Below are 19,156 nucleotides of genomic sequence, written 5' to 3' on the forward strand. Positions count from 1 at the left end.
AAAATATGGGGTAGATGATACTGCTAAATGGATTTAACAGTTGGCTAAATGACAATGCCCGAAATGTGTATTGTTAATGGCTTCATTTCATCTTGGAGAGACGTATTAAAATAAAAAGCAACAGAACTCTGTCAGGGATCTGTGCTGTTCCAAAATTTTTATTAATGAGATGAAGGTAGTGAGGAGACGCTTAGATATGGCTATCCTTGTCAAGCAGAAGTTAAACATAAGCCAGTAAAGGTAGTCCTCTACTTACAACAGTTCATTTAGTGACCATTCAAAGTTACAATGGCACTGAAAAGTGACTTATGACCATTTTTCACATAATCACCATCCTCATGGTCACATAATCAAAATTCAGCCCTTGGCAACTGGCTCATATTTATGAAGGTTGCAGTGTCCTGGGATCCTGGAATCTCTTTTGCCATCTTCTAATAAGCAAAGTCAAGGGGGAGGCCAGATTCACTTAACCACCGTGTTACTAATTTAACAGCTGCAGTGATTCACTTAATAACCATGGCAAGAAAGGCCATAAAATGGGACAAAATTCACATAACAAATGCTTTGCTTAGCAAAAGCAACGTTGGACTCAACTGTGGTCATAAGTCGAGGACTACTTGTATTGTGATGTAGTTGCTAAAAAGGCAAATGGCAAAAGAGAAGTTTATGGAGAATAACTGCTGCATTCCATCTATCAGGAGTGCTGTTTTTAGTTCTGTGCAACACTGTTCAAAGAGAATTGTGACAAATTCAAGGAAGGTGCCGCAGAGGTTAAAAGATCTGCGTATGCTTAGCCTTCAGAAGAGATACCTGTGAAGAGATTTGATAGGAATCTTTAAGTATCTGAAGGGCTGCCACAAAGACAGAGAATGGACTTTATTATCCAGTGTCCTTGAGGCCAGGATCTTAAAACTACAGAAAAGAAGGTCCAACTACAAAGTAGGAAGAACTTCGTGACATGGTAAGTTTTTCTTTGCTAAGAGAAAAGGCTGAAGGATCATACCTGGGCTGGCTTGAGTTAAATTTTAAATTGATTTTAAATTGGGTTGTTTTAATTTACGGCCAAAATATTTAATTATTTTAAACTGTTTTTAAATTTTGTATGTTCTGTTTTTTACTTTGGCTATTCACCGCCCTGAGTCCTGTTTGGAGAAGGGCGGTATAGAAATGGAAACAAATAAATAAATAAAAATAAATACCTCACAGATAGTTGGAATTATCTGTGAGTTAGGAGTTAGGAATTGGGTATCGCTAGAGAAATTTCTCTAGTCTAGAGAAAGGAAAGGCTAGGGGTGACATGATAGCAGTATTTGAGGGGCTGCCATAAAGAAGAGGGGCCCCACTTATTTTCCAAAGCACCAGAAGGCAAGACAAGAAACAATGGGTGGAAACTAATCAAGGAGAGAAGCAACCTGGAATTGAGGAGAAACTTCCTAACAGCTAGAACAACTAACCAGTGGAACAACTTGCCTTCAGAAGTTATAGGTGCTTCATCACTGGAGGTTTTTAAGACCTCCAAGGTCCCTTCCAGATCTTTCTGATTGATAATCTAATGAATCTAAGGAGAGGTGTTACATGTGAGCGTCATGTCGCTCCCAATATCATCTGTGTGGCCGCATTCTGGACCAGTTGGAGCCTCCGCGTGCACCTCAAGGGGAGCCCCATGTAGAGAGCATTACCGTAGTCCAGTCAAGAAATGACGAGGGCATGAGTGACTGTGCATAAGGAGTCCCGATCCAGAAAGGGTCGCAACTGGCGAATCAGGTGAACCTGATAGAAAGCTCTCCTGGCCACGGCCGCCATATGCTCTTCTAAAGACAGCTGCGTCTCCAGGAGGACACCCAAGTTGCGAGCCCTCTCCGTGGGGGCCAATGACTCGCCCCCAATAGTCAACAATGGTATCAGCTGGTTATATCGGAACGCCAGCAGCCACAGCCACTCGGTCTTGGAGGGATTGAGTCGGAGCCTGCTTCTCCCATCCAGATCCGCACGGCCTCGAGGCACTGGGACATCACTGCAAGGGCATCATTGGGGTGGTCTGGGGTGGAGATGTACAGCTGAGTATCATGAGCGTAAAGATGGCACTGCACCCCAAAACCACAGATGATCTCACCCAGCGGCTTCACATAAATGTTGAACAGAAGAGGTGAAAGGACCGACCCCTGCGGCAAGTAGGTGCCACAAGTAAGGTGTCTTGAAGTCGACCTCTGCCCTCCTGCCAACACAGACTGCGACCAGTCGGAGAGATAGGAGGAGAACCACTGTAGAACAGTGCCTCCCACTCCCAGCCCTTCCAGTCGGCGCAGCAAGATACCATGGTCAATAGTGTCAAAAGCCGCTGAGAGATCTAATAGAACCAGGATAGAGGAGCAGCCCCTATCTTGAGCTCTCCAGAGATCATCAACCAATGCGACCAATGACGTTTCAGTGCTGTAACCAGGCCTGAAGCCGGACTGGAACGGATCTAGATAGACAGTTTCGTACAGGTACTGTGGGAGTTGCTGTGCCACCACACTCTTAACAACCTTAGCCACAAAGCGAAGGTTGGAGACAGGACGATAGTTTGCTAGAACAGCTGTGTCCAGAGAGGGCTTCTTGAGGAGGGGCCTCACCACTGCCTCTTTCAAGGCGGAAGGCAAGAAACCCTCACTCAGAGAAGCGTTTATATCCTCTGGAGCCAGCCTCGTGTAACCTCTCGGGAAGCCAGTACCAACCAGGAGGGACACGGGTCCAATAAACATGTGGTCGCGTTCAACTTCCCCAGTAACCTGTCCACGTCTTCAGGGGTCACAGGGTCAAACTCATCCCAAATAATATCCTCAAGACCCGTCTCCATCACTCCATCTGAACCTACCCAGTCAGAATCCAAGCCTTCCCGAATTTGAGCGATTTTATCGTGCAGATATTGTGCAAAATCCTCAGCTCGACCTTGTAAGGGGTCTTCCCGTGCTCCCAGGTGAAGGAGGGAGCGAGTCACCCTAAACAAGGCGGCTGGGCGATTATCTGCCGATGCAATAATAGCAGAAAAATACTTATATTTTGCCGCTGCTATCGCCACTAAGTAGGTCTTAATATTAGACCTCACCAGTGTTCGGTCAGATTCGGAACGACTGGCTCTCCAACTACTCTCCAGGCGTCTTTTCCGGTGCTTCATTTCCCTCAGCTCCTTAGAAAACCAAGGAGCCGGGTCAGAGGCCGCAAAGCCACAACCCAATCCAAAGCACCAGCAGCCATCCTATCCCAGGTTGCCGCCACGTCTTCAATCGAGTTGTGAGCTAGAGTCTCAGGAAATGGCCCAAAGCTCCATTTGGAATCTATCAGGATCCATCAGGCGCCTGGGGCGGAACCACTTAATCGGTTCTGCCTCCCTGCAGTGGGGTGTAGCGGACAGAAAGTCAAGCCTAAGGAGAGAATGGTCTGACCATGACAAGGGTTTGATGACTATATCCCCTATATCTAGACCATTCAACCACTGGTCAGATACAAAAACCAAGTCCAGAGTGTGTCCCCACGTGTGAGTAGGGCCATGAACTAACTGGGTCAGGTCCATGGCCGTCATGGAAGCCAAGAACTCCCGAGCTGCCTCAGACTTTTCACAGATGGACGGCAGGTTGAAATCTCCCATGACCAGAAGCCTAGGAGTCTCAACCGCCACCCCGGCTATTACGTTGAGGAGCTCAGGCAGGGCTGCTGCTACGTGGCAGGGAGCCAGGTACGTAATCAGCAGGCCCATCTGTAACCCATGACCCCATTTCACAAGGAGGGACTCACATCCGGCTGTCTGAGGAACAGTGGTCTCCCTAGGATCAAGACTCTCCTTTATAATAACCGCCACCCCTCCACCCCTACCCTGTGCCCTTGGCTGATGGAATGCGCGGAAACCTGGTGGGCACATCTCTACGAGGGGGACCCCCCCTTCATGGCACAACCAGGTCTCTGTAATACCCGCCAGGTCCGCTTTCCCCTCCTGAATTAGTTCACAAATGAGGGGGGCTTTGTTAGCTGCGGACCTGACATTGCATAACATCAGTCTAAGGCTTGGGCCCTGAGATTCTGAGCAACCCAGGGAACGAGAAGAGCCTTGGGGGTCAGATCGTGCCACCGCTTGAAGACAGCGGGTGCGTACCCCCCTAACATGATGTGGCTCCCTGCTCCCACCATATCTGCCCCTCCCAACCACGACCTTTTTTTAATTTTATTTTATTTTATTTTATTTTTATTTTTTATTTTTTTAATTTGATTTATATGCCGCCCTTCTCCGGAGACTCAGGGCGGCTTACAGTGCGTTAAGCAATAGCCTTCATACTTTTGTATATTTATACAAAGTCAGCTTATTGCCCCCACAAACTGGGTCCTCATTTAACCTACCTTAGAAAGGATGGAAGGCTGAGTCAACCTTGAGCCTTGGAGAGATTCGAACCAGCAGTAAATTGCAGGCAGCTGTGTTAATAACAGGGTGCTTTAAACCACTGTAGTACCAAGGCTCTTGATGGAGCAACCCCTTTCCCTACAAGTATTTAGCCCCTCCATTCCCAGCTCCGCACATCCTATGGTATAACTCTGTGCCGGATCTGGCCTCCTTTAAAAAAATCCTCTTCTAACCCCTCCCTCTGTGGGTTGTCTCCCAAATCCACATGACTCACCCCGCTCCCACTTACCCCCCTTTTAGAAATTTTTTAAATTTTGGATAGGAAATTAGATAAAAAGACCCTCTTTGCAACATGCCACCTCTCGGGATTCCAAAATCCGTCATCAAGGTAGGCCCTCTATAGTGTGGAGGGCCAGGTCTGCGAGAGTGGGGAGTCTCGCAGAGCAAGAAGCTCAGCCGCTGAGTACATCCGGTGACCAGGGGGTGATCTTAGAATGGCCAAGAAGATGACATAAGTTCTGAGGTCCTGGAGAGAAGGAAGATGTAGATCAAGATGTTGGTAGAGTAAGTTCTATTGTCCTTTCATAACAGTAGGAGGAGTCTTATGTTATTTAAGAACACCAAGGAAATAATGTCCAAGGCCATCCTCTTACAAAGGCTGGCTAGAGTATAATTGGCCATGGAATCTGATGTGCTAATCTTTCTGGTGGTGAATAGAGCAATGTAACGACTCCTGCAATATCCCTATCCTAGCTGTTAACTCTCCGTCGGACTGAAAGAGTTGATAGAGTATAGGGCCAGTCTATAGGATCCTGCTGGTGGTGATGTTATGAGAAGATGAGATGGATTAGCAATGGAATACAAGGAAGATGTAATTTGCTGCAGGATAATCAGTTAGATGGTCAGTGATTAATGACTCTTCTAAGACCAGACTGGGGGTGTGTGTGTGTGATATGAGGCGGCCGGGATTACAATTCCACAATCGTCCGCTCGCCATTACAAGTTTTCAGGGTCGGGGTGTTTTTTTTTTTTTATTCCCCCCAACTTCAACTGGTCTTTATATGGATCACAGGTCGTTATGGGAACCGCCCCTTCAAGTAAAGCCAAGTATCCCGTGACAATCCGGGAGGTTCACTGATGGTAAATTATAGACAGATAGAAAGATATCCCAGCAGCATCTATCCAGGGCTGCCAAGGCTGCTACTGGATTTCAAAATGTTTCCCAACGGCCAGTGCAGGACTCCTCCATCTCCGCCACTGCTGCTGCTGCCCTGAGCGCCACAATCTCGCCATGGTGGCTCCAAATGTGCAAGGAGACCCCCAGCATCTCGAAAAGGACCGCCCTGCTGCTGACGCAGTCCCCGCCATCACCGCAGCACCGCTGGCAACCCAGCCATAGCCTACAGGAGAAAAGACAGCAGGCCGCCACAATCCGGGCGTCGCTGCTGCCCCGAATCTCACCGCCGTTGGCCTCCTCAACCTCGTGACACAGAAGAAATGCTGGTATAGAAAAAATGCCGGCTCCGGCCCAGCCATGGCACTGCGGAGAGCGGAAAAGCTCTCAGCTGGCTGGCGGGAAGCTTAGATAGCCGGGTTGGGGGCGAGGACGATCCATCCAGCCTCCGAAGACCTCAGATGGCCTGAAATTGCCCCCATCGGTATCGGGGCTCAGGGAGGCGGCGCCCTCTTGGTCACGTGCATCGCGAGGATAATAGGAACAATTCAAAATCCTATACAGATAGTTCTCGACTTACAACAGTTCATTTAGTGATCGTTCAAAGTTACAGCGGCACTGAAAAAAGTGACTTAAGATCTTTTTTCACCCTTACGACTGTTGGAGCATCCCCATGGTCACATGATCAAAATTCAGATGCTTGGCAAGTGATTTATATTCCTGACAGTTGGAGTGTCCTCTGTGTGTGTGTGTGTGTGTGTGTGTGTGTGTGTGTGTGTGTGACATGATCAGCTTTTGCGACCTTCTGACAAACAAAGTCAATGGAGAATCCAGATTCACTTAACAACTGTGTTACTAACTTAATGAATACAATGATTCACTTAACAACGGCAAGAAAAGTCGTAAATTGGGGCAAGCTCACTTAACAAATGTTTCACTTAGCAACATAAATTTTGGGCTTAAGTGGAGTCCTAACTCGAGGACTACTTGTATTTAAATATTTTTTTTGCAATATGCATAGCTGTTGGGCACACCATAGTATAGCTATAACTCTTCTTTTTAAAGGCTACATAAAACGGGATTGCTGATCAGATTGGAACATTAACAAGCAAACAATCCTAAGTTAGTTTTGGGATTGGAAACAATAAGCGTCCGTATCAAACGTGTTGTATTTTAGCACACTTACCTAAGCTGGTCGGTCTCATGAGAACATCAAGCACATCATAAAAAGGGAGATTCTTCAACTGAACATCAGGATGCACTGGAGGAACCGAAGGGGATGGCTGCTGCATCTCAAAACGAGGCTTGGTGTCCTGAAGTAACACTGAACCAAGAGGAGAGGAAGGTGATTGGGGAGCGGCCGAAGTTGAAGGTGCAGGATGCAATCCGGGCACGGTTAAGTCAGGTTCAACCGGAGAAGAGCTACTGTCCAGGTTGAAAACTGAAGATTTTAGAGCAGTCAAGTCAGAAAGGCCTTCAACTGTCCTGGGGTAGCGGCGCCTGTAGAGTTCCCGGATCTTGATCTGAACTGCTGGGCTACAGCCGCTCTTCAGCAAGTGCAGAGCCCTCATTAGGAGGTCATGTTTGCGCCCACTTTTATTACGTCCAGCAAAACCCAGCAACACTTGCAGTTCAGACACCCGAAAACTTGATACCATATTCTAGGAGTAACAACAGATCAAGAATAGGTGAAATGATGGGCAGTGGCAGGATGGACTGACAGCCCTAGATTAAAAAGTTACAATAAATATGATCAAGTTTTATGTACATCATAATATTGTGTCATGCCATATATGGGCAACAAAACCTTCATGATTTAAGGGTGTTTTTTTTTTAACCAATTCAGTCACTGAAATATTGATGGTACTGCAATTGGGATGTAGTTAAAAGCCCTACTCAAGCATAACTTTTCATAGAACAAGCAACATTAACCTCCACAATGGCAGCAATAAAGTAAAATATAAGTTCTAATGAAGTGACACATTTATAGCACAGAGTTAAAAGCCCAAACGCTCATTTTGGTTACTGTACTGTTTTTGTTTCACAATTTTTCAGATTTTTATAGCTACAGGGTGTCTCATACCCATCGTCTTGTTCTATGCAGGATATTTGTGATTACAGCGCAGCTCGAAGAAAGCTATAGAATCGGCTTAAATATATCACTTAATCTGCACTCGTTTCTTGGAACACTAAACTAGTGACTTGAAGTGGAATTCTATTTGATAAACACATAAATAAATGAAACAGAGCACAAGATTGCCTCCTTAAATTTTCTCATGGCTAAATATTCCTAATCTTCTGAATATTTATTTATCTTTCACAATTTGGCCTTCCTCTGAATATAGATACAGTAGAACCTCTGGTCACGAACACTTCTGACCATGACCAAATTGGGTTCCCACCAAAAAATTCACAATTTTTTTTCCCTGCAGCCAATTTCCCCTTCCACACCATTTTTTTGGTAAGAGCCAAATTTCCAAAATTAGATTCAGGTCACGACCAAATCGGTTTGCGACCAAAGTTATGAATCGAATTATAGTTGTGACCAGAGGTTCTACTGTAGTCCTTAAGTTACTACAACTGGAACCGGAACACATTTTGAAAAATGAGTCATGCACATGACTGCGTTAGATTTTGCTTGATTTTACGACCCCTTTTTTGACACTGTCTTTAAACAAATCCAATTTCCCCCTTTGGCTTTGCTTGCCGGAAGCTGGCTAATAAGGTCGCAAATAGCGATCACATGACCCTGGGACACGGCAACCACCGTTGGTTGCCAAGTACCTGAATCACAATCATGTGACCACAAGGATGCTGTAACGGTCCTAAGTATGAGGACCAGTTGTAAATCACTTATGTCAGTGAGGTTGTAACTTCAAATGGTCCTAATTAAGGACTACAGACCTGAAAATATAGCATTAGTTTTATAGAGAGTTGAGAAAAAGTCAACGCGTCAGTTTCCAACAGCAAAATCCAACCGCAGGGGCTATTACAATAGGCTTCTATTGTTCCACCCCCATTTTCAAAAGCCATCTTCTATTCCTCAAGGCATTACCAAAATACAACTTCCGGCATCCTTTATCACTGAGTCTGCTCATTTGTGCTAACAAGGCTTGTAGTTCGTCAACACCTGGGAGGGCTGTAGGACTCCAGTCCCAGGTCTAGAATATTCTTCCTATAAGCACTGCTCCAATAGCAAAAACAAATGAATGATAGGGCTTTGCGAAGCTACCCCAGAAGTCTGAAATCTCCCTTTCTTGGAGATTCATCAGAATCTGTCCTTAAATGCTTCCCGAGAATTGGCCTTAAGAGTCTCCAGAGACCTCGTAAAGAGATCTCATTTGACACACCCACACCCGAAGCTCTTATAAACAGAAGAACACGAACAATCCCCTAAACTCCGCTGAAGATGTTACCTAGCCTGGTAACAAAACATTCGGAAAACCAACCCACAAGCTTGGAGAAAGAACCCTCACCCTCATCTGGCACCTGAGCTCCAGATATTTGCCACTATTGCAAACCTCGTAAAGCGCTCCAGGTCCCTTCTATTAAACAGTGTCATCTTGAGTCGTGTCCTCTCGGTAGCAGCATCTGCTCTGTGGAACAGCATAGCCTCCTCCCTGGAGATTCAGAAGCCCCCGATCCTGTGAGCCTTCCATAAGGCACTGAAGACCTGGCTGTTCCCCAGGCACTTGAAACAGGGTGGAGATAAACTCTGTTACCATAGGTGATTAATTGTTCTTATTTATTTATTTATTTATTTATTTATTTGTTTGTTTGTTTATTTATTTATTTATTTATTTATTTATTTATTTATTTATATGCCGCCCTTCTCTGGAGACTCAGGGCGGCTTACAATGCGTTAAGCAATAGCCTTCATACTTTTGTATATTTTATACAAAGTCAGCTTATTGCCCCCACAATCTGGGTCCTCATTTTACCTAACTTAGAAAGGATGGAAGGCTGAGTCAATCTTGAGCCTGGTGAGATTTGAACTTGCAGTAATTGCAGGCAGCTGATGTTAATAACAGTGCTTTAGTCTGCTGCGCTACCAGGGTTCTTGTTTATCTTTGGGTGCCCCTGGAAGGCGAGGATCATATTTTTTTGAGGGAGGGGCGAGTTGTTTTTAATACTGTAAACTACCCAGAGTTACTTGTGAAAGGTGGGTGTTACTGTTTTATTTTTACATTTTTATTTATTTGCATCCCATCTTTATTATTTTTACAAACAACTCAAACATATCCAACACAATTTCCTCCTCCCATTTTCCCCATAACCACCACCCTGTGAGGTGAGGTGGGCTGGGCTGTAAATGATAGAAATAAATCCCCACCTAGAGAAAGATTTTACTCCAGGAGTAAAATTGGAGGTGGCAATTCTCCACCTCTCTACACTATCAAAACCTCTTCTAGAGAATTAGGGGATACTTCAAAGCATTATAATCCCATTCTATATTATGCTGCAAGGTACAAAATGATTATTTTTAAACATTTGATTAAATTTAGATGATAATGATAATAGCTTGACAGTATGTGGGCAGTCAAGGTAGAACTTCCTAAAGCAATTAGAAGAAATTGAAAATATACCAAACACATAAGTAATCTATTTATTTTTGATGCAGAAAATGTAAGTATTAGGGATATTAAGAAAAGATAGCTAGATGGCATTTCTTTTCCCTCTTCCTGGAATTATTTCAATTAAAGCTGATCTGGTTTTGGAAGTATGTTAAAAATCAAGAATCAAGCGTCCTTATTTTTCTGTTTGCATCCATATTAATTCTCTACTATCATTTCTCAGTTTCTTGCCTTTCATCCTGGCAAACTCCGGCTTAAAGAATGGCAAAATATGTTTAGGTCTTACACCAATTTCAGCAAGTTATCCTGATTTGCTGCCTTGGGTCCTATGTTTCTCTGTAGTTCTTCCTGTTTAACCAGGCAATTTGGACAGCTCCGTGCAGTTGAAATTATTTTTATATTTAATGATTTGTGGGGAGATGGTTAAAGAGGAAGTTGGGCTTCTTTGCATTATAAGTGGGGTCCACCAACAGCCTGCGGAGCTGGCAGCAGAGTCGGACAGTGAGGAGGCTGGGGATGAGCATGGGCCAGTCCTGGAGTCTGGGGAAGGCCCGGATGAGAGCTCTGCGTCGGAGGCAAAGATGGGGCCAGGGCCACCTGGGAGTGATGCGTGGACTCCGGAGCCTCCAGAGTCGGACAGCAGAGAGGCAGAGGAACAGGAGGAGCCTGTTCCTAGTGTGCGCATGCGCAGAGATGCCAGAAGGCACAAACAGTTAAAACAAAAGGGACGACTCGGGAGTAAGGCCTGGAGATGATTGACCCCTCCCATAGGCTTAAAAGAGGAGCAAAGGCAGGGCACTTTGCAGGAAAGCAACATTGTTAATTCTGTTCCCAGTCAGCATCTCTGTTTGATTCTGGAATCCATATGGCTTTGCCAAGTAGGTGTCAAGGGAGAGTGTCAAGGCAGAGTGTCAAGGGAGATAAAGGTTGGTGATTATCCCGAAGGACTTCTCCAGAAGGACTTTTTGAAACTAATTGGGACTCAGCTGTGAATGAATGTAATTCACAGCTGTTGCAATAAAAGAGGTTTTGGGGACTACTCCTGTGTTTTAATGACTCAGGAAGCCTCGGTCACAACATAGAATCAAAACTCTTTCTTCATGCAACATTCTTTCTACAATATTCTTTCATTTCTCTCACTTTTCCAGCATTCTCTTATATGCATTTTTTCTTCAATCGCAGGCCCACCAATCATCCTTTTTCATCATTCTCATTAGCATCACACATTCTTGTATAGCACTGGGTGATATCATTTTTCCATGCTGTTGAAAGCATCCCCCATATTCTTTTCTTATATACATTTTCCATTGTTTGTTGGGAGATTAATGTCATCTAATACATTTTAAGATAGAACTCATACTTTCCATTCCTGCAGTTGTTCGCTTTTTGCTTTCCTTTTGTTACATTTTTTTCCTTAGGTTATTTCTGGGTTTTTCCATTGTTAACATACAACTCTCACAAATCTATTTCTACCAGCATGTTCCCACAACAACTAAAGATATAAAGCAAATTTTGTTGTATACATTCACTCTTTAATTCATGATAAAACCTACAATTTCCTTCATGTGGAAAGGAACTTCATGGCACCATGTTCTAAGAATTAGCACATCCTTTCTTTTTTCTTGGTTTCACATGCACCTATTTTCATTCATTCCATTTGCCAACTTGTTCTCATTTACTCCTTTTTACATTGCCAGTTACAATCTTCCATATATCATGATTATCAAATCTACTCTCATTATTCTGACAATCAAAGCTTTTATATACAGATAGTCCTCGACTTACAACAGTTTGTTTAGCAACCGTTCAAAGGTATAATGCACCAAAAAAAAAAAAAAAAACTTATGGCCCTTTTTCCCCACTTACGATGGTTGCAGCATCTCTATGGGCATGTGGTCAAAATTCAAACGCTTGTTAACAAATGTTGTGATTATTAATATTGCCACTGGGTTACATCTGGTGGATCAGGGGTCCCCAACCCTTGGGCCGCAGCCCACTACTGGGCCTTTGCTCGTTTCGAACCAGGCTGCAGAAGCAAGGGGTGATTCCATGTGTGCAGTTCCATTTGTGCGAGTAGCGTGTACGTGTGCCTGCCACTCACACAAACGGGAATAGCATGCACGCTTGCCTACCATTCCCTCTCCCTCCCTCCCCTCCACTGGTCCACAAAGTCTGAAATGTTGGGGATTGCTATGGTAGATGATATTTGTCTCTTGACACAGAGTATGTTAAAAATACACCATCATCATCTATCAACTGGTAATAAGTCCCTGCTTCTGTTCATTTTTTTTCCTTATCATTCTCTTTTTCCCAATTTTTAAGCTTGGGTTTCCCCATAAATTAACATGGAAAAGAGCCTAATGCTTTTTATTAGACTATACTCCACAGTTTTCTAACTGATCTGTTTCCAGAGACACATGTTTTTTCTCATTTTTTAGTACCCCACCTTCCCACTCAGATATCAGTCACATGATGTCACAATTTACACCTATGGTGCTATGTGATGAAGTTTCCTATCCCTAATTTCGTTAAGTGAGTACTATCTGTATAATACATATTTATGCGACTTCTGAAGTTTATTCCTCTTGGAGTTTGGGGACATATTTTGCTATCTTCTTGTAAAATCCAACCTCATCTCCACTTTGACTTTATATTATTTGGATGGTGTCTAGTCTTTCAATTTTAAGAGAAATTGGTGTTTTCAGGTGTGCAGGAATACATGCAGCACCAATAAAGGAGAATATTGGTAGCTCAGGGTTGAAATGAGGGGTCCTTGGTGCTCTCTGAGCTTAGTTGTTTTCTTGCATAAATTTCATTACCCAAACTAGGTAACATCATAGGTGCTAGTCTTAACATCAGTACTAGGACTGATGTTACCTAGTTTGGGTGATGAAAAGTCTGCAAGAAAGCAACCAAGCTCAGAGAGTACCAAGGACCTCTCTCACACAGCACCTGTTAGCAGTTCCTTAAAGAAGCTGTGTGTTTTCCCAGGATTACACTTCCATAGCTACAATGCAATCCTGGGAAAAGTCTCACTTAATCTGAGTAGTTCTCAGCTGTTATCGGCGCACCTGCAATCACCCCAAAACAATTTTCTCTCCAAAACACAGCATGGCCATAATAGCACTGTGATAAATGACAAAAGAAATGATTAGAAATATACTTTTGCAATTTCAAGTACTTTACATTACAAAACTAAATAACCATCTCTTCATTTCAACATTATTATTTGGTTAATCAATACTGAACATCTCAGGTTGCCATTTAATGTTTCACGGGAGAAATTTTCCACAATGGAGGGAGAAACCAAATATGTAGAACATATTTTTTAAAAAATCAGGACAGAATTCTCAGTTAAAAGTATTGAATACACATGGTGGTATTGTTAAACTATAACATCTTAATTTCCCTTTTTTAACAGCTCTTAGGCCAACAAACTTTCCAAAGACTGTGCCATAAATTAAAATGTGAGCTTCATCTGAAACACTAAAATCAAATTAAATAGAAGATACTGGGGGAAAGGAAACAGCAGTTCAAGAGGATTCTTTCAAATCATACTTGTACTTTTATTCTTCTCTCTTTGGCCATTAATAAAAATATTTTGTGCACTAAAAAGTGTCAGAATAAAATCATAACTAAAAAAAGTTAGAACCTGTATATCCCCCCCCTCCCCAATACAATCAGCTTCAGGACATAAAAAACAAAACAAAATACAGAGAGTTTGAAGTCATAAGATATACAAAAGACAGTGGTATACAAATAGTCCTTGATTTATGACCAAAATGGAGCCCAGAATTTCTGTCATAAATCACGACAGTTGCAAATCAAGTCACCCTTACGACCAATCTGATTTTACAATCTTTTTTGGAACAGTTGTTAAACAAACGTGGCAATTGTTAAGCAAGTCAATGTATTCCTATGGGTGTTTATTCCTGGAAATTGACTGAAAAGGCCAATTTCTGGCTAAAACAGCCGTAAACAGCACCACATGACTGCAGAGGGCTCCAAATTTGAAGAGATAGCAGGTTAAGAAGTGTGAAAAATAAATATAAATATATAAACTGGCCTTAAGGCAAAGGCAGCTGCCAAGCTTGCCCTGTTATCACAAGGGTTGCCACCTTCAGAAACCTAGAATTGGATCTCAAGTACCTTTTGGGAGAGGGGCCCATCATAACTACAAACAGTTGCTAAGTGACTGGTCATTAAGTGAAAATTACCTATAGTTAAATCTACAAAGCATTTTTTTTTAATAATTTGATTTATATATAATTGCATTGTTAGATTTTGTTAACTGAAGTGACATAGTCCATGAGTATTATCTTCAGCTCAGTGATCTGTATCTAACAATAATGAATTCAAAAGCAGATTGCCTATAAAGGCTTTCAGACTTCTTCGGGAAAGTATCTTCGCATCAGGACTCCAGGAGTAAACCCAGAGATTAAAAGCCCAACCTTGCCTATTTTTTTAAACAGGTCTCAACAATAGATGGGACTGCCTCTCAAGTATGTAGAATATTATACTGGATCCTGACACTCAGAGACGGCCTGGTACTTTCTGTGGTTCAATTGAGGGAATGAAACCCAGCAGGGTAAAGCAGAAGCTTAAAAGAAAAGGGCCTTTCTGAGAATGGAGGGGAGAAGAAGGACGCAACAAAGGAAAAATAGAATTAGGATCCGAGGAGGAGTTAGGTGGATAATAAGCACAGGAAAAAAATAAATAGTCTCCAAAAATCCCTTTTTATGAAAGTGAGAAACGAAGCTGTTTTTCTTGTCTGACATGGAACGAACTCCAGTAGAAAGAGAGGCTGGGAAGGAGGCAAAGGAGAAACATGGACTGAGTAACTCCAGAGCTATAGGCTATGAAGGGACACAAAAGCTCATCGTTCTGGGCCACAGGTGAAGCCAAACTGAGTGGATTGCTGGTGGGAAAGGAAACGTCTGAGAAACACAAAAGGAGGTACTGCTTGGAGAAAGGCGTGGGCTAGGGATGAGTTAATAAAATAGGAAGGGGGTTGATAAGGCTTACTTAAGAAATAAGGGGAATTGTTAGGGGAAGCTTAGACAAAGGATAAGTCTGCTGTACCTTATGATTCTTGGTGAATGTATCTTTATTTTTATGTACACTGAGAACATATGCACAAAGACAAATTCCTTGTGTGTCCAATCACACTTGGCCAATAAAAACTTCTATTTTATTCTATTCTAAGGGGGACATAAGGGTGACCTAAGAAATAAGGGAGGGAGTTAAGGTGAGTTAAAAAACAAGGGGGGGGGGCTGCTAACTTAGGAAATAAGGGGGGCTGATAGGGGTGACTTGGGAAATTAGAGGGATTGATGGGATGACTTAAGAAATAAGGGAGGGGTTTAGGGGAGACAGAAAATAATGGGGGGGGGCTGATAAGGGTGTCCTAAGAAATAAGGGAGGGGTTTAGGGTGAGTTAAAAATAAGGGGGGGCTGATAAAGAGTAACTTAGGAAATAAGGGGGGGCTGATAGGGGTGACTTGGAAAATTAGAAGGATTGATGGGGTGACTTAAGAAATAAGGGAGGGGTTTAGGGGAGACAGAAAATAATGGGGGGGGCTGATAAGGGTGACCTAAGAAATAAGGGAGGGGTTTAGGGGAGACAGAAAATAATGGGGGGGGGCTGATAAGGGTGTCCTAAGAAATAAGGGAGGGGTTTAGAGTGAGTTAAAAAATAAGGGGGGGCTGATAAAGAGTAACTTAGGAAATAAAGTGGGGGGGCTGATAGGGGTGACTTGGAAAATTAGAAGGATTGATGGGGTGACTTAAGAAATAAGGGAGGGGTTTAGGGGAGACAGAAAATAATGGGGGGGCTGATAAGGGTGACCTAAGAAATAAGGGAGGGGTTTAGGATGAGTTAAAAAATAAGGGGGGGCTGATAAAGAGTAACTTAGGAAATAAAGTGGGGGGGCTGATAGGGGTGACTTGGAAAATTAGAAGGATTGATGGGGTGACTTAAGAAATAAGGGAGGGGTTTAGGGGAGACAGAAAATAATGGGGGGGCTGATAAGGGTGACCTAAGAAATAAGGGAGGGGTTTAGGATGAGTTAAAAAATAAGGGGGGGCTGATAAAGAGTAACTTAGGAAATAAAGTGGGGGGGCTGATAGGGGTGACTTGGAAAATTAGAAGGATTGATGGGGTGACTTAAGAAATAAGGGAGGGGTTTAGGGGAGACAGAAAATAATGGGGGGGCTGATAAGGGTGACCTAAGAAATAAGGGAGGGGTTTAGGATGAGTTAAAAAATAGGGGGGGCTGATAAAGAGTAACTTAGGAAATAAGGTGGGGGGGCTGATAGGGGTGACTTGGGAAGTAAAGAGAGGTCTGGTAGAGGTGATTTGGAAAATTAGAGGGATTGATAGGGGTGACTTAGGAAATTGGGGGGGGCAGGTGAGGCAGCCTTTGGGGGGGGGCAGGTGAGGCAGCCAAGTTCAGTCCAGGCTCCCCTCCTGTGGCGATTTAAATAATAATAATAATAAATAAATAATAAATAATAATAAATAAAAAAACCCACGGATTTCCTTCCCTCCCCCCCTCGCCCCCCCCCCCGCGAACGTGGGAAGAAGCCCTCCCTTTGTTTTCACCTGCTTTCCGAAGCGCCGAGAGGGACCTCTGGGAGCCCTCAGAAGCCTCCCGCCGGGACGAGAGTCCGGCAGGGCCAGGAAGATGGGCCTTGTAGTCCGAGGGCGACCGGAAGGAAACGAAGGTCGGGGAGGGGGGTGTTTATATATATATTTATATATACATATTTATATATATATATATATAAAGACCGAGAATGGGAGGGAGGAAAGGAGCCGCCAGGCTTGCCCCCCCCGACCCTGCGCGCGACTCCCAGGCGTCGGACTACAATTCCCATCAGCCTCGGGGAGTCCGTTGGGAGGGGAGGGAGGGAGAGAGGAAGAAAGGAAGAGCGTCCCCTCCCCCCCCCCAAAACCGGGGCTCACGGGAGGAGGGAGGATTCCCCGCGGGGGGGACGTGTGGGGGGGGGAGGCGGCCCCGCTCGCGCTCACCCTGAGCTCCTCGAAATCCGCCATTTTCTACCCGCCGCCTGGCTCAGCCTCCGCCGCCGGCACCGACGCCGCCGCGGCCGCCGCCACCATCCTGCAGGGTCGCCCGATGCCGCCGCCTCCTCCTCCTCCTCCGCGCTGACGCGAGGCGGGAGGGGGGGGCCCGGACCGCCCCGTGGCCCCGCCCACCCGACTGCGGCCGTTAAAAGGGGCGGGGCTCGAGCGCGAGCGCGCTTTTCCCGCTCTTTTCGTGCGAGGCGCGGAAAAATAAATAAATAATAATTTTTTTTAAAAAAGGGCTCCCGCTTCTGCCGTTGCCGGGCCCGCGACTGAGGCAGTCGGGCCGGTCGTGGCTGAGGGAAGCGCTACTTGCTCGTCGGAATTCTCCGGGTTGGGATTGAGAAATCTGAGGGAAATGGTCCTCCAGAGAGGCAAGGGAGGAAGATGACCCTGGTCCGGGGAGCCTTGTGGGGTTCCGTGCAAAAGGGCCTCTTTTTGAAAGGACGGGACGTTGATAAGCTAAAGAGGAATAAGACAAGGAAATCCTGCTTGATGAGGTTACATGGTGTGGTCACGAAACGTTCGGAAATAAATTGAAACGAGCTTGGAGAGCAAAAACTATTGCCAAAAAAAACCCCCGGATCCTTTGCCTGCCTTTTTAGGAGAGCAGTACAGGTGGTCCTCGACTTACGACCATAGTGGAGCCCAAAATTGCTGTTAATTACTGGCTTCCCCAGCAGCATAAAGACGACTCCTTAATCCCCTTTTATTTAATTTACAGTGAATTCCTCTCCCGCAAAGTCTTTCCTCTCCCACTGTCTTTCAAGATAGTTCACAATTACCGACCTTTTGTCAGCCTTGGAGAGTGGCCAGGCCGATATCTTTCAGACTCCGCAATGCTTGGCAAGAATGCAGTAATGAACTAATTGTCTCCTGCAAACTTCACTCCCCTTTCTCTCCTTTTTTATTCCATCTGGGAGGGGCCATTCATTGTCCACCTGTGGCCTTACTCCCAAGTCGACCCTTGTTCTTTAGCTGTTCCTTTCATCTGGCAACTCTGTGCATGCCCACACTGGGAACAGGCTCCAGCTGTTCTTCTGCCCCTCTGATGTCTGACTCTGAAGGCAGCTGATAACTGGCATCCGGGCCTGGCCCCCTCTCTGCCTCCGACATAGAGCCCTCATCAGAGCCTTCCCTAGACTCCAGGACTGGCCCGTGTTCCTCCCCAACCTCCTCACTGTCCAAATCTGCTGCCAGATCCGCTGGCGGGCCACAACAGAACTTGTATAATGCATGAGCCAGAAAGGGGGCTGTGAAAAGTTCTACAGACCCTTCACATCCTGGACATAAACTTTCAACTTCTTCCCTTAAGATGAGGCTACAGCAGTGACGGCTAACCTTTTTGCCGTCACGTGCCAAAAGCGGGAGGTGTGTGTGTGTGTGTTGGGGGGGGTCGTGCACGTGCATGCCCACACCCATAATTCAATGTGCCCTGCATGCACGTGTGACCTCCGCCATGCTCCCCCCGCTTTTGGCACATGATGGCATGGTGGGCCAGGTAGGCCCGCTTTTCGCCCTCCCCAGGCTCCAGGGGCTTTCTTGGAGCCTGGGGATGGAAAAAATGGCCTCCCCCCCCCCCAGAGGACAGAAATGTCCCGTTTCCTGACTTCTGGTGGGACTGGAAGGCCCGTTTTTCACCCTCCCCAAGCTCCAGAGGCTTTCTAGGATCCTGGGGAGGGTGAAAACTGCCTCCCCCCACCCCGGAGGCCCTCTGGATGCCGGAAGTAGCCCATTTCCCCACCTCCGGTGGGGCCAGAAGGCCTGTTTTTTGCCCTCCCCAGGCTCCAGAGGCTTTTTAGGAGCCTGGGAAAGGTAAAAATGGCCTTCCCTCCCCCCCCCAAGCCAGAAATGTTTCGTTTCTTGACTTCTGGTGGGACTGGAAGGCCCATTTTTCTCCCTCTCCAAGCTCCAGAGGCTTTCTAGGAGCCTGGGGAGGGCGAAAATGGCCT

The 19,156-nt window shown here is 45.1% G+C and overlaps 2 protein-coding genes across 9 annotated transcripts in view; both read right to left on the reverse strand.

Moving 5' to 3' along the window:
• The window catches only part of PIAS2 (protein inhibitor of activated STAT 2), a 58,202-nt gene extending 40,141 nt beyond the window's left edge, over positions 1-18,061 (reverse strand). For 2 of the 8 annotated variants that reach the window (XM_087885515.1, XM_087885513.1), the window contains exons 1-2: positions 9,065-9,234; positions 6,730-7,204 (exon numbers count right to left, since the gene is read on the reverse strand). In XM_087885515.1, coding sequence (XP_087741641.1) covers positions 6,730-7,201 — 472 coding nt within the window. In that variant the 5' untranslated portion in view covers positions 7,202-7,204; positions 9,065-9,234. Of the gene's footprint in view, positions 1-6,729; positions 7,205-9,064; positions 9,235-16,721; positions 16,816-17,150; positions 17,361-17,993 lie in introns of those variants that run through there. The other 6 variants (XM_087885516.1, XM_087885514.1, XM_060690763.2 and 3 more) reach the window with 6 other exon arrangements.
• LOC148115028 (uncharacterized) lies at positions 600-5,662 on the reverse strand. The gene is made up of 3 exons (XM_087888193.1): positions 5,597-5,662; positions 3,537-4,183; positions 600-636 (listed from the first exon to the last, which is right to left on the reverse strand). The coding sequence occupies exons 1-3, from the start codon at positions 5,660-5,662 to the stop codon at positions 600-602; spliced, it is 750 nt and encodes a 249-aa protein (XP_087744319.1).
• Positions 18,062-19,156: the final 1,095 nt, after the last annotated feature.

Source organism: Pantherophis guttatus, chromosome 2 (assembly GCF_059756535.1).
Source record: "Pantherophis guttatus breed Tessera chromosome 2, ASM5975653v1, whole genome shotgun sequence".
Taxonomy (NCBI): domain Eukaryota; kingdom Metazoa; phylum Chordata; class Lepidosauria; order Squamata; family Colubridae; genus Pantherophis; species Pantherophis guttatus.